The sequence below is a fragment of the Sinocyclocheilus rhinocerous genome, unplaced genomic scaffold, assembly GCF_001515625.1.
Source record: "Sinocyclocheilus rhinocerous isolate Xijiao unplaced genomic scaffold, SAMN03320098_v1.1 scaffold1054, whole genome shotgun sequence".
Taxonomy (NCBI): Eukaryota; Metazoa; Chordata; class Actinopteri; order Cypriniformes; family Cyprinidae; genus Sinocyclocheilus; species Sinocyclocheilus rhinocerous.
The window spans coordinates 533,046-545,057 of record NW_015654511.1 but is presented as its reverse complement, the minus strand read 5'-3'; the positions used below and the strand labels follow the sequence as shown (position 1 = coordinate 545,057).

Sequence of the window (12,012 nt, the reverse complement as noted above, 5' to 3'; positions counted from 1 at the left end):
AGTTTTAGGTCATCTCGCATTTTGAGATCACATGACCAACTAAGTAGTACTACTTACTTTATCTCATGAACACCTTATTAGACACTTTTGCTTATAGAATTCAATCATTATGTCTGACTTCCACGACTGTTTTTCTACAATGGCACTAGTGATAACTGATAACTTGTGCTTTTGCACAACGCTACATCCACTCCAGTAGGTGCCGGTATAAGTCCAAGGTGACTTTTGAGTTTCTCCGAGAGTTTCTTCTATCAAATTGTTTTAATAATCTGGCAGTTTAACAAGGAATTGTACCAACATCATAGTTGTGCAGCTTATTATTTTTGTATATTTTTTTCTGAAACCATTGTGGCAACTCTTGAAGCGCCATTATAGTGTGTGATCCAAAAACATGAGACCACATTCAAAATCTGGGACCAAAAAAAGAGAAAGCTTTAGTATTTGAAAACGTGATCATCTGGTTTTACACATGACTTGTGGATTTCATTCAGCTCGGACGCAGCTGTCATTAAAGCTAAAAGGATATAAGCTTTAGAACCCAGTACTAAGACATTCTGAAATTCATCAAAGTGTTTTAATTCAACTTTCCACTCAAACTGATATGCTAATAATATAATTTAGGTAACATTTTACAATGGTTCCATTTGTTAACATTAATTAACAACTTATTTAGAAATTAGTTAACTTGATTACTATTAGTTAACATGAACTAACAATGAAAAATACTTCTAAAGCATTTATTAATCTTAATTACTCTTAATTTCAACAGTTTCTCAAGGGTGTAGAATTTAGTAGGGACACAATATCCAGCGACTACTACATTGTCCCTAGCAATAATTTTGATCAAACAATTAAATATATGTGTATGTAACCACTGTTGTAATCTCGGCCGCATCTGAAACAGGTCATACCATTGATATCACCGGAGAAGTTCAAGTAAATACGCTAGAAAACCACGTTTTCAAGGCCGTACATTTAATACATGGATGAAGTAAGAACATATGGTAGCCGAAGTGTTTAAAACATACGTGCACAGTTCAGTTGAATGATAAAGTTTACCCTCTTGATGGGTAAAATGTACAAAGCACACTGTTAGCTGAAATATCCACAAAATAAAACACTGAAATAAGAGTGTGCGGTTTATCTGTCAATCAGATGCGTGTGAAGATTGTGTTTTCTGTCAGAATCATCACTGGTCCAATTCATTTTTAATATCAAAATAAAATAAGACACCCAGAGCTCTGATGCTGCTGTAATGTTGTTGGTTTTAAATCATCAAAATTGTGCAATTACTGTCTGATGAATATGCTAACATAAAAAGCTCTCTTTATGAATTATAATAGCCTATGCTGGCTAGCTATAAATGTATGTTGGCTACAATAGCAATAAACTTTAGATTATATGAAACTGTGGTCAAAAGTCTATCATAAATGTAAAAACGTTGGGGAAGTTGGATGGGGAGTGCTGTTATGACCCTACCAATGTCAAAATTAAACCTTCACCCTAGCTGTTTTGTATTCATCTGCTTCTCCCGTTTGCCCTTTTTACATTGACTATCACTCTATAGACTAATACATTCAGATATAACAATCATTTCTCAAATATTTATTACAATATATACTGATAAATTGAACATTCGCTTCAATGGTATGAGATGACTAGTTTCAACTAATTTCCAACTGAACTGCAGAGGTCAAACTATTTAAAATATTGTGAATTAAGTTACAAACTCGATCATAATGCACAATGTTTCCATCTAACATGTATTTTGGGGTGCAGCTATAGTCATTTTAATGGAGTGATTTCAGCAGTAAAGCAGTTACCTCACCTGAATATGTTTGTAGATTTGTGTTGGACGTTTACACGTGGAAAGCAGTTATCTTATGGCTGTTTTATTTGTAAACATCATACGTTTTTCGCTTATTTCAGTTAATGTCATAAAACTAGCGAGTTATGCCTGTAGTAGTACCGAGAGTGTCGCGAATACATGGCTGAAGGCGCAGAAAGCGGAGGAACAGACAATCCGTTTCAAGTGAGTGAGTCATTAACACTGGAAGTACTCCGATTGATTCAAACTCAACCTCGATTCACTAGCAAAAATAAGATCAAAAGAGCCTTTCATTTTCAAATTTCGACATCGCTTGTAATGACTTTAAAAAGCACGCAGTGATGAGTGTAACGGAGCTTTTCGAAACTCCGAATCAGTTAAACCATTGCGTCGCAAAATGATTCGAAGCGCTTCAATCGGATCGAGTATCTCGAATCATTTGATTCAGATCGGAACTTCGGAGTGGGTTCGCGAATCATTTCCCGAATTTAAAGGGGTCATATGATGCGATTTCAATTTTTCATCATATGACCCCTTTAAAGATTATACGCGTCCGGAGTCCCGATCTGAAATGATTCGCGAATCAACTTTGGAGGAAAATGTTGATGGTTAAACACAATCAAAATTGTGTAATTATTGTCTGATGAATATGCTAACATAAAAAAGCTCTCTTTATGAATATGTTAGCTACTTGCTATAAATAAAGACTTTCGATGACATGAAAATGTGGTCAAATGTCTATCATAAATGCAAAAACGTTGGGGTAGTTGGATGTCAAAATCAAGCCTACGCCCTAGCATTTTCTAATACATTGTTAAAATCCAAAGATGTGTCTATTAATATTATTTAATGGACCTGACGTAAAATAAACCAACAATTAACAGTTGTATTTTTATTATGTAAAGTTAACAAAGATAAAGTATAAATAGTGTAAAAAAGTATTGCTCATTGTTACTTAGTTACTTAATGCATTAATTAAACTTAACTAATACTAATGGGACCTTATTGTAAAGTGTTACCATAATTTGTAATGAAACATTTTAAAATAGAAGCATCAGACTTATGGACCCCATTTTGCTGTTATGATCACTATCGCTGGAAATCAGTCCGACTGTACTCCAAGGTCATATTAAACAAGTGTTAAGGGTTTGGTTTATGACCATCCAATTCAAATCCTAATTGCCAGGCCAAAGGACAATTATAATGGCGGTTATCCGAGAGGCTCCCTTGTCTTTGAAGAAATGCTACTCAGACAAAATTCCCAATTACACCCAGTTGTCCTGGGGCTCGGAAACAGGCAGCGCGTCCTCAAGATTGAAACGAGATCCCGTTCTGCGGTAAGCCTGCGGTTTCTTCACCTTTTTGTAGCTTCCATCTCTCCATTGGGTCAGACACCCCGAGTGTGAGGCTTACTCCAAAAGCACTGTTAAATGGGTGTAGAGTCGCCCTTCAGATTCACACTGAAGGAGTCTGCTTTCAAAGACACACTAGAGGATCCTTTTGAAGAGCGAGCGGCCCGAGGTTACTCATCCATGGACTCAATGAATCCTTTCAGAGTGGGGTACTCATACACAGACAGACTCGACAAAAAGTGTTTGCTCACAAGAGGGTGCCCAGTGCAAGAAGACCGAGCCGTGTCATCACTCGACAACTGTCCATCATCTCAACATTTGCTTTCAAAGTGATTCAACAGGCCAAAAGAGAAAGAAACACTTGAAAATATGAACGATTTGATCTTCCTCGGTTGACTTATTCATGCAGATATAGACATATTAACATGATTTTTTTGGTCACATGAGCATTTGATTGACAACAAATCCTCATAATCTGCTTTTTTGTACAGAAAAAGGTACAGAAGTGACACATTGGAACAAAGGATCTTCTAGACTCCAACATTGTTCGGCTTGCGGCCCGAGCAGCTTGCATACAACTTCATGATTTAGCTTTTTTTTTGTCCTCTTGTACTCGATGAAGGACTAAAACCCCGAGGATATTTTTCCTCCTGCTTTTGGAGGAGCTGATGTTTCTTATAATTGTTCACTGAAGTGAATCAGCCACCACAAAACACTGCAGCACATTGAGACCACTAGCAGAGGGCACAGGGAAGGTGACGAATTGGCAGTGAGAATGAACTTAATCCCCTAAGCGATTGTTGGGGCTTGTCTTTGCTGTCCCTTCTTCCCTAGAAAAGACCCCGAATGTACAAAGCAACTCAAACAAGAGCTCCCACTCTGAGCTTGCTGAATGCTCACTGAAAAAAAAAAAGCTTCTGGTACATATCTGTGCGTTCTGCCAACAGTTTGGGGAATGAGCTTGCAGCTGCATTTTTTTTTCTGTCAGATTTGGAAGTGGCAACATTAGAAAACAATGCTGGAAAAAATGGTCAAAACTTAATATGTATAATAGGTAATATTTCCACAAATACAACAAATGTTGATTATCAACCTCAAAAGGTTTACCAACTTTGGGACATGTTTAAATATAGTTACCCTATAATATTACAACACTGATTTGTGATTGTGTTTTATTTTAAAAAATTAAATTAAATTAAATAAATTAAAATTAAATTAAATTAAATTAAATTAAAAAAAAATAATAAATAAATAAAATAAATAAAATAAAATAAAATAATGGGTAACAGGATTGCAAATAAGCATAAATTAAGCTCACTCAATAGTGGTTAGCTAGTTTGGGACCAAATGTTGGTCTGTGGTTATTGATAAAATGAAGGTCACGCTTTATTTTAAGGTCCAATTCTCACTATTAACTAACTATTAGCTACAAATTTTGCCTCACTAAATTTCTAATTTGCTGCTTATTAATAGGATCTAAAGTATGGTCATGCAGAATAAGGCATTAATATGTGCTTTATAAGTACTAACAAACAGGCAATATGCTATAATATGCATGCTAGTTAATAGTGAGAATTGGCCCTTAAAATAAAATGTTACCAAAATGAGTTACTGATATAATTTAGTATCTAACATATCTATTAATTCTTGTAACAAATACATGCATCGAATGGTTAAAAAAAAAAAAAAAACATAGGTCATGGAAAGTGCCTCATATATTGCCAAATCTTAGTCAAGCGTTTGATTTATAGGAACATTCAAATATCACAAAGATTGTATTTTCCATGAAATTGGTGACATTTAATTGTTAGTATTCTTATAAAAGGGTTCAGTGTCTTACAACTTCATGAAAACCCAGCTTCAGCTTTTAGCTATGCAGGAAAATGGCCTTCAAACCCTTTTTTAATGAGTCTCAGCCATTTCCCAAAAACAAAATCAAATCCATATCATTTGATCAAGATTTTTTTTCATTTATCCTAAATGGAACAATTAATTGCTACAAATATAAGCAATATTTGACTGATTTGGACATAAAGAGAGAGATTATCTTTAAGGAATGAGAGGCATCTCCTGACAGCGTTACTTCAGAGGTGTCCAGTTAAAAGCATGGATAATAAGATTACTCTTAAAGTCAAAACTCCCCAGAAGACACTTCTGATTGACTGATCCTCAGCCAGGCACTGGATTCTTACTCGCCAATTTCAAACAGACACACATGGCAATTTAATAACAGCAATTATTAACCTCACCTCTAAGCTCAGGTGAGGTTCTCATGCTGCTCTTCAGACTCTGGATTCTTGCAGAACATCGTGGAGAGTTCCTGCAACAGCAGTTCCTGCTGGGGGCTGCATGATCTGTGTGACCTGTGCCTATGTGGGACATGCAGAGAGTCTGTGGGATCCTCCTGACCCAGAGTGTCTATTGACTCGCCAGAGGATAAGAGAGAGTGCACAGGGTTTGACCCAACCATGCGATCCAGGGAGACGGCCTTCCTCTGTCCGAGGCTGACGGGCCGTGCTGGCACCTCCTGTGTCTCTGTGTGAGCACTGGACAGGAAACTAGTTTCCAAAGATTTGAGCACCTGCAGACCGAAGTCGCCCACCTCCTCATACAAAGGCTCCGAGCTTTCAATGCGCTCCTCAAACGAGTCCTGCTGCACCTTCATGGGCTGAGTAGGAAAAACAAAAAAGACAATGGGAAGGCACACCAGGAGGTCAAAAAGATATCTGTAGTGGATTTCAAATTACAACACTTAATTGCACAGGCCGAAGTCTTTAAACCAATAACACATGACAGGCCATCCATTACAGTCACTTTAAAGGGTTAGTTCACCCAAAAATGAAAATTAGGCTGTGTTTTACTCACCCCCGATGCCACCGGCGCATGCGCAGCGCTGACCTCATACGTCATGCTCCCGGAGCTGCTTCCGTGTACAACAGTGAGCGCAAGCTAGATTCAAGTGATTATTACGTTTGGAATATGGATATTTTTCTTACAAAAACGCATCAATTCGCAACAGAAGGCCTTTGTTCACCCCCCGGAGCCGTGAGAGATACTTTTTTTTTATGGAAGGGTGCTTTTTATTTCACGTATTTTGGACAGAAGCAATGCAACACCCGCTGAGTACAACGATAGAGCTTGAAAGATCAAAGACAATTTTTAATATAACTCCGACTGGATTCGTCTGAAAGAAGAAAGTCATATACACCTAGGATGCATCGGGGGTGAGTAAAACACAGCCTAATTTTCATTTTTGGATGAACTAACCCTTTAACACAGTTCTGAAATAGTTTTGACAAAGGCTGAATTTAAATGAAAACAACAGCAATGTGATGATAAGAGAACCCGATATTCAATAAATAAATCTAGAGATAATAATCATATTTACTTATCACAAATAACGTAATTTGAACCTTGATAATAATAATAATAATAATGATAGTTATAGTTATAACAATAATCATTTATTATTATTGTACACTACAACTATATTGCGTTTTAATCTAATAATAATAGTTGTGGTATACAATAATAATAATTATTATTATTATTACTATTGTTGTTGTTGTTATTTTATGACATTACATTTTTATGCAACTATATGAAACAAGAATAATATGGTGAATATACTATTACATAAATCTTATAATATTACACACACTTATTATTATTATATTGTTGTTGTTTTATGACATTTATGTTTTTATAAATATATGAAATCAGCCATAATATAGTGAATATACTACTGCATAAACCTTATATTACACAATAATAATAATATAGTAACATAACTGTATTGTCTACTATTGTTATTATTATTAAATAATTAATTATCTCTTAATTATCTTAATTCATTATTAACTATAAATGAGTCATAATATATTATATTGAATACACTATTATAAGAACATTATAATAACAATTATAATTTTATACTTTACTACTATTACTATGTGTTATGTGTTTATTATTATTAATTATTATTGTTGTTGTTGTAGTATGGCATTACATTTTTTATTAACTACAAAAAATTAGCTATAGTGAAATATACTATTACATTACATTTAAAATTACATAAAAAATTAACAACAATAAATGTTATAAATATTGTGTAATAAATAAATACATGCATACATACTATTTGCTATTTTACAACAGCTTTGAATGTATAGCTCAACCAATCAGACCAACCTATCAAGCTATCGGTTTATAAAATACAAGTAAGCATATGAGCTTGCAAACACAAATGTGTACGTCCAAAGCGAATCAGTATCCTGAACAAAGAAAATAAAAACTACCCGTCTCAACCATACGGGTGTTACGGGTTCCCGAACACACTGGTGACTATTATCTCGTGAAAACACCTAATCTGCTAGATACCTGATTAGATGATCTACCATTATGCAAACAAAAGAAGTATTTGTGGTTAGCGGGACATACACAGAAAGGGATTCGCCCCTCAACAATGTTCAAAACAAATGACTTCCTTTTCTGAGTTGAAACTTTTGTCTCAGTATCAGAGAGACAACATCAAGATAATTGCCAAATACATTGAGGACAAAAGCATGAAGCCCGCAGACAATTTGCTTGCGAAAGCTTTTGGGCCGGGACACACCAGAAGCTGCGGCATTTTCCCAAAACACAAGCCAGCTCCCTGCCCTCCCTCAAGGCTACAGTTGCAGAACAATGCAGTAGAAGCTTTCTTCCTCCAAATGCATCCTGTCATATCAGGAAACCCTGGTTCCCAACAGGAATGGGGGGAAGGACTGAGCAAGTCAAAGGGAATTCCTCCATTAAGTATAGGCTCTTTTGTAAAGCACACTCCTAAATTTTGGAGCGCTTTTTAGACTTAAAAGTCATTTGATACATTCCAAACCTCCTACTTTTACATTTTGACCAGCCACTGTAATCAGAGTAATTGTGACTTATGGTGTTGAAAAAATGGCAACAGAACTTGTATGCAAAGGTGTGAAACTGAACATTAAAGGAATAGTTTAACCCAAAATGAAAATTTGCTGAAAATGTACACACCCTCAGGCCATCCAAGATGTAGATGAGTTTGTTTCTTCATCTGAACAGATTTGGAGAAATTTAGCATTACAGCACTTGCTCACCAATGGATCCTCTGCGGTGAATGGGTGCCGTCAGAATGAAAGTCCAAAACACGAGTCTATAATTCATGATAATGTATAATCCATGATAATGCTTCCTCCAGTGAACAAGTCCATCCCTGTTTTCCTCTCACATCAAATTCCACCAAGATCTGTTTTGAACCGTTTTCGCTCGTAAACTGTATTTGATCTGTGCATATTTCTCTCCTGATACAGACGAGACGACTTTTTCACTGGAGAACGCAATGTCATGGATGGAAGACTAGTAATGATTTGAAGTAAAAATGTTAACTGATGAACTGGAGGGGTGTGGATTACTTGTGGATTATTGTGATGTTTTTATCAGCTGTTTGGACTCTCATTCTGACGGCACCCATTCACTGCAGAGGATCCATTGCTGAGCAAGTGATGCAATGATAAATTTCTTCAAATCTGTTCGGATAAAGAAACAAACTCATCTACATCTTGGATTGCCTGAGGGTGAGTAAATATTTAGCAAATCTTCATTTTAGGTTGAACTATTCCTTTAAAGTAATTCTTATATAAAATGCATTGGATTAATCTGCAGATAAAAAATAATTACTTACAAAGAACATTGAGAGAGCCCTTCTCGTGTGGAGCTTTCTCTGCAAAAATACACAGACAACAAGTTAAGCCTCAAAGCAAAGAACAAGTGAGCATTACATGCACTGAACCACTAGAGGACACAATTGTGTTGTACCAGAGTCTGATTGGCGGAGAGCATGGTGGAGTTGGTATTGCTCTCCTCTCCTCTGATGGGCACTAGCGGCATGGTGCCAAACTTCTGCTTGGAAATGTCAGAGGAAGAGTGCCGTCTCATCACAGGTGGGCGCAAATCATCATTCTGAGGGGGGACGTTAATGCTAATTTACAGCTCTGAAATGTCAATAAACGTTCAGATTTAAAATGTGCTGTACCTGTGCTTTTAGTAAATTAGTCATCCAGTCCCATAATTCAGTCTCACAGGAACAGCTGAGGTACCTGTGAGGTCAAGGAGAGTGATTATTGTTCACTATGTAGCTATAAATAGACACTTTCTATAAAGCCTGTGCAATGCATTGCAAAGTAATATATAATGCTTTTAAATGTATTCATATTTATGTCCTATAATACACATTATTCTGGTCACACTTCAGTTTGGGGACTAATTTTCATTAATAACTAACTATTAACTATGACTTTTGCCTCAAACTCCTTATTTGCTGCTAGTTAATAGTTAGTAAGGTAGTTGTTAAGTTTAGGATTAAGGGCTATAGAATATGGTCATACAGAATAAAGCATTAATATGTGCTTTATAAGTACTAATAAACAGCCAATATGCTAGTAATATGCATGCTAATAAGCAACTAGCTAATAGTGAGAACTGGACCTTACAGTACAGTATATAACATACTGTATATATACAGTATATATATATATTTTAAAAACTTACAATTGCTGTTTATCCAGCATCACTGTTAATCCCCATCTGCAAGTAAACATGTTTGTTATTTAAAGTTATATCAAGTTCACTGATGAAAAGAAGCTTATTGTGGAACGTGCATCTCACTTTGTTGGTGGTTTTAACTTCTTTCTGATCCCCATGTAAATCTTCAAGGTTTTCAGTTGCCACTCTTTCTCAGGTTTGTTGCTCTGTGAGGTAGGAAAGATGCTTTTAGTTTTTGTTTTCAGTTCACGGTCTTCTCATTTACACAGAATCCTTTGACGTGCTGTAGAAGGTGATGATGAACAGTATACATACTTTTTTGTCCTTCATCAGGAGCAATCTATGGTCTTTAATTTGAAAAGATCGTTCCTGGAATTTGTTTCCTTGCAAGAGCTTGGGCGGCTCTTCCCGACACTTCAGCACTCCAGACTTCACTATCTCACTCTTATAGGCTGCAGCCCACAACACACAGAGATACAACAGATACAATGTCAACAACAATACAGATGTATCATTTTGTACAATTTTGTAACAAAGTAAACAGTTGGTGTTTTTCGTGTGACAAAATACGGTTTCAGAGATGTATAGTAATAGCTGTGTAGTAATAATTCAATGTGACATGCTATATTTTCTTTCTTATCTTTTTTTCTAATTCTTGTATACTTTACTGTTCACAAGTTTGGAGTTTTTTGTTTTTTTTAAAGAAATTAACACTTTTATTTAGCAATGATACATTAATACGATGCATCAAAAGGTGACGGTAAAATAATTCTATTTCAAATAAATGCTGTTCTTCTGAACTATTCATCGAACAATCCTGAGAAAAAAAAAATCCACAAAAATATTAAGCAGCATAACTGATTTCAACAGCTTTCAATGTAAGAAATGTATATCTCTTTGGATTTGAGACTTTAGTCTTTGCAACTTTACAGATCTTCTTTATGCACCAAGAGCTTGTAACACTTCAAAGAGAAAGGAAAAATTGAAATCGCATCATAAGACCCCTTTAAAATAAATAGAAAACTGTTGTCTGAAGCGTTAATAATATTTCACAATATTACTGTATTTTTTTAATAAATGAATGCAGAATAGAGCATAAAAACTCCCCTCTTTAAAAACAAAAACAACAACAAAAACAAACAAAAAATCTCAAACTTTTGAACAGCATTGCAATTTTTGTGCATTTTATTACCTCAAGTTAGTGGAGGGGATTTATGGAATATTTGTACTTATAAAAATGTTTTTGTGACAATGCAGTACAACTGCAGGGAAAAATGGGTTAAAATACTTTAAAATATTCAACACTACATTATATTTTCTGAAAGTCAGTTCATCTGATGAAATGAATATGCTTTCACCTGTGAAAATGTCAATAGCTTCTCCTCTAGGCACCTTCTTCACCACCAGATATGCTGAGCTGGGATCAGCCATTTTACACCACTGTAGCGCTTGTTCCAGAACCTTCTCTTTGGGGTGAAGAGGTCGCTCTGCAGAAATGACATCCTGCATTTATCTATTGTTTCTCCCGGCCTTAAAAAACATTGCTTGCACTGCAGTGTCTGATTAATTTCAGTAGTGACTGAAGTGAAATTGTGTTTGAATGAATAAGGGTGCATTTTGTTTTTACCAAGCTCTCCTTCCTCGATGGCCTCAAAGGTCATCCACACGTCTTTTTCCCCCGCAGGAATATTTCTCATATACAGCACCTGATTGGTCAGCTCCTCAGCACACATTGTGGGAGACACCTGTGGGAGAGCCACACCAGAAGTTTGCACTGATGGTTTCAATCTTGTGCAACAGCAACATGAAATACAATTTGAGTTTTATGCTTTTTTTTCACATGTATGTTAGCTTTGAGGCCATCTATATGCTAGTATACTAATAAATGTTGACATCAAATCCTGCCTAGGGATGTATATATATACACATTATTCTATACACATTTTTGTGTTTCAGTAGGAAATACAGAAAATTGCATATATATATATATACACACCATTTTTTTTTCCTTTCCAAATATGATCACTTACTTTCAGAGTGATGCAGCAATCCGGTAACTTTTCTTCTAGATATACTTCAATAATCAAGTCCCCTGCCTGTGAGAGCTGGAAGAAACATATGAAAAATATTAAAATATTTAAAATATAATACTATATATATATATATATATTTTTTTTTTTTTTTTTACTCTACCTGTGTGTCTCTCCAGGTGGTTATCAAACTGATTTCCAGTTCAATCTGAGTTTGATGTTCTTCATCAATCTGACCAAACAC

The 12,012-nt window shown here is 35.6% G+C and overlaps 1 protein-coding gene across 1 annotated transcript in view; it reads right to left on the bottom strand.

Moving 5' to 3' along the window:
• Nucleotides 1–5,366: 5,366 nt before the first annotated feature.
• The window catches only part of LOC107717393 (arf-GAP with Rho-GAP domain, ANK repeat and PH domain-containing protein 3-like), a 28,142-nt gene continuing 21,496 nt past the window's right edge, over nucleotides 5,367–12,012 (bottom strand). The window contains exons 20-30 of the mRNA XM_016524124.1: nucleotides 11,932–12,000; nucleotides 11,769–11,843; nucleotides 11,366–11,483; nucleotides 11,097–11,225; nucleotides 10,054–10,190; nucleotides 9,862–9,944; nucleotides 9,745–9,780; nucleotides 9,230–9,293; nucleotides 9,013–9,156; nucleotides 8,879–8,917; nucleotides 5,367–5,848 (exon numbers count right to left, since the gene is read on the bottom strand). Of these exons, the coding sequence (XP_016379610.1) occupies nucleotides 5,438–5,848; nucleotides 8,879–8,917; nucleotides 9,013–9,156; nucleotides 9,230–9,293; nucleotides 9,745–9,780; nucleotides 9,862–9,944; nucleotides 10,054–10,190; nucleotides 11,097–11,225; nucleotides 11,366–11,483; nucleotides 11,769–11,843; nucleotides 11,932–12,000 (1,305 nt within the window). The 3' untranslated portion in view covers nucleotides 5,367–5,437. The remainder of the gene's footprint in view (nucleotides 5,849–8,878; nucleotides 8,918–9,012; nucleotides 9,157–9,229; nucleotides 9,294–9,744; nucleotides 9,781–9,861; nucleotides 9,945–10,053; nucleotides 10,191–11,096; nucleotides 11,226–11,365; nucleotides 11,484–11,768; nucleotides 11,844–11,931; nucleotides 12,001–12,012) is intronic.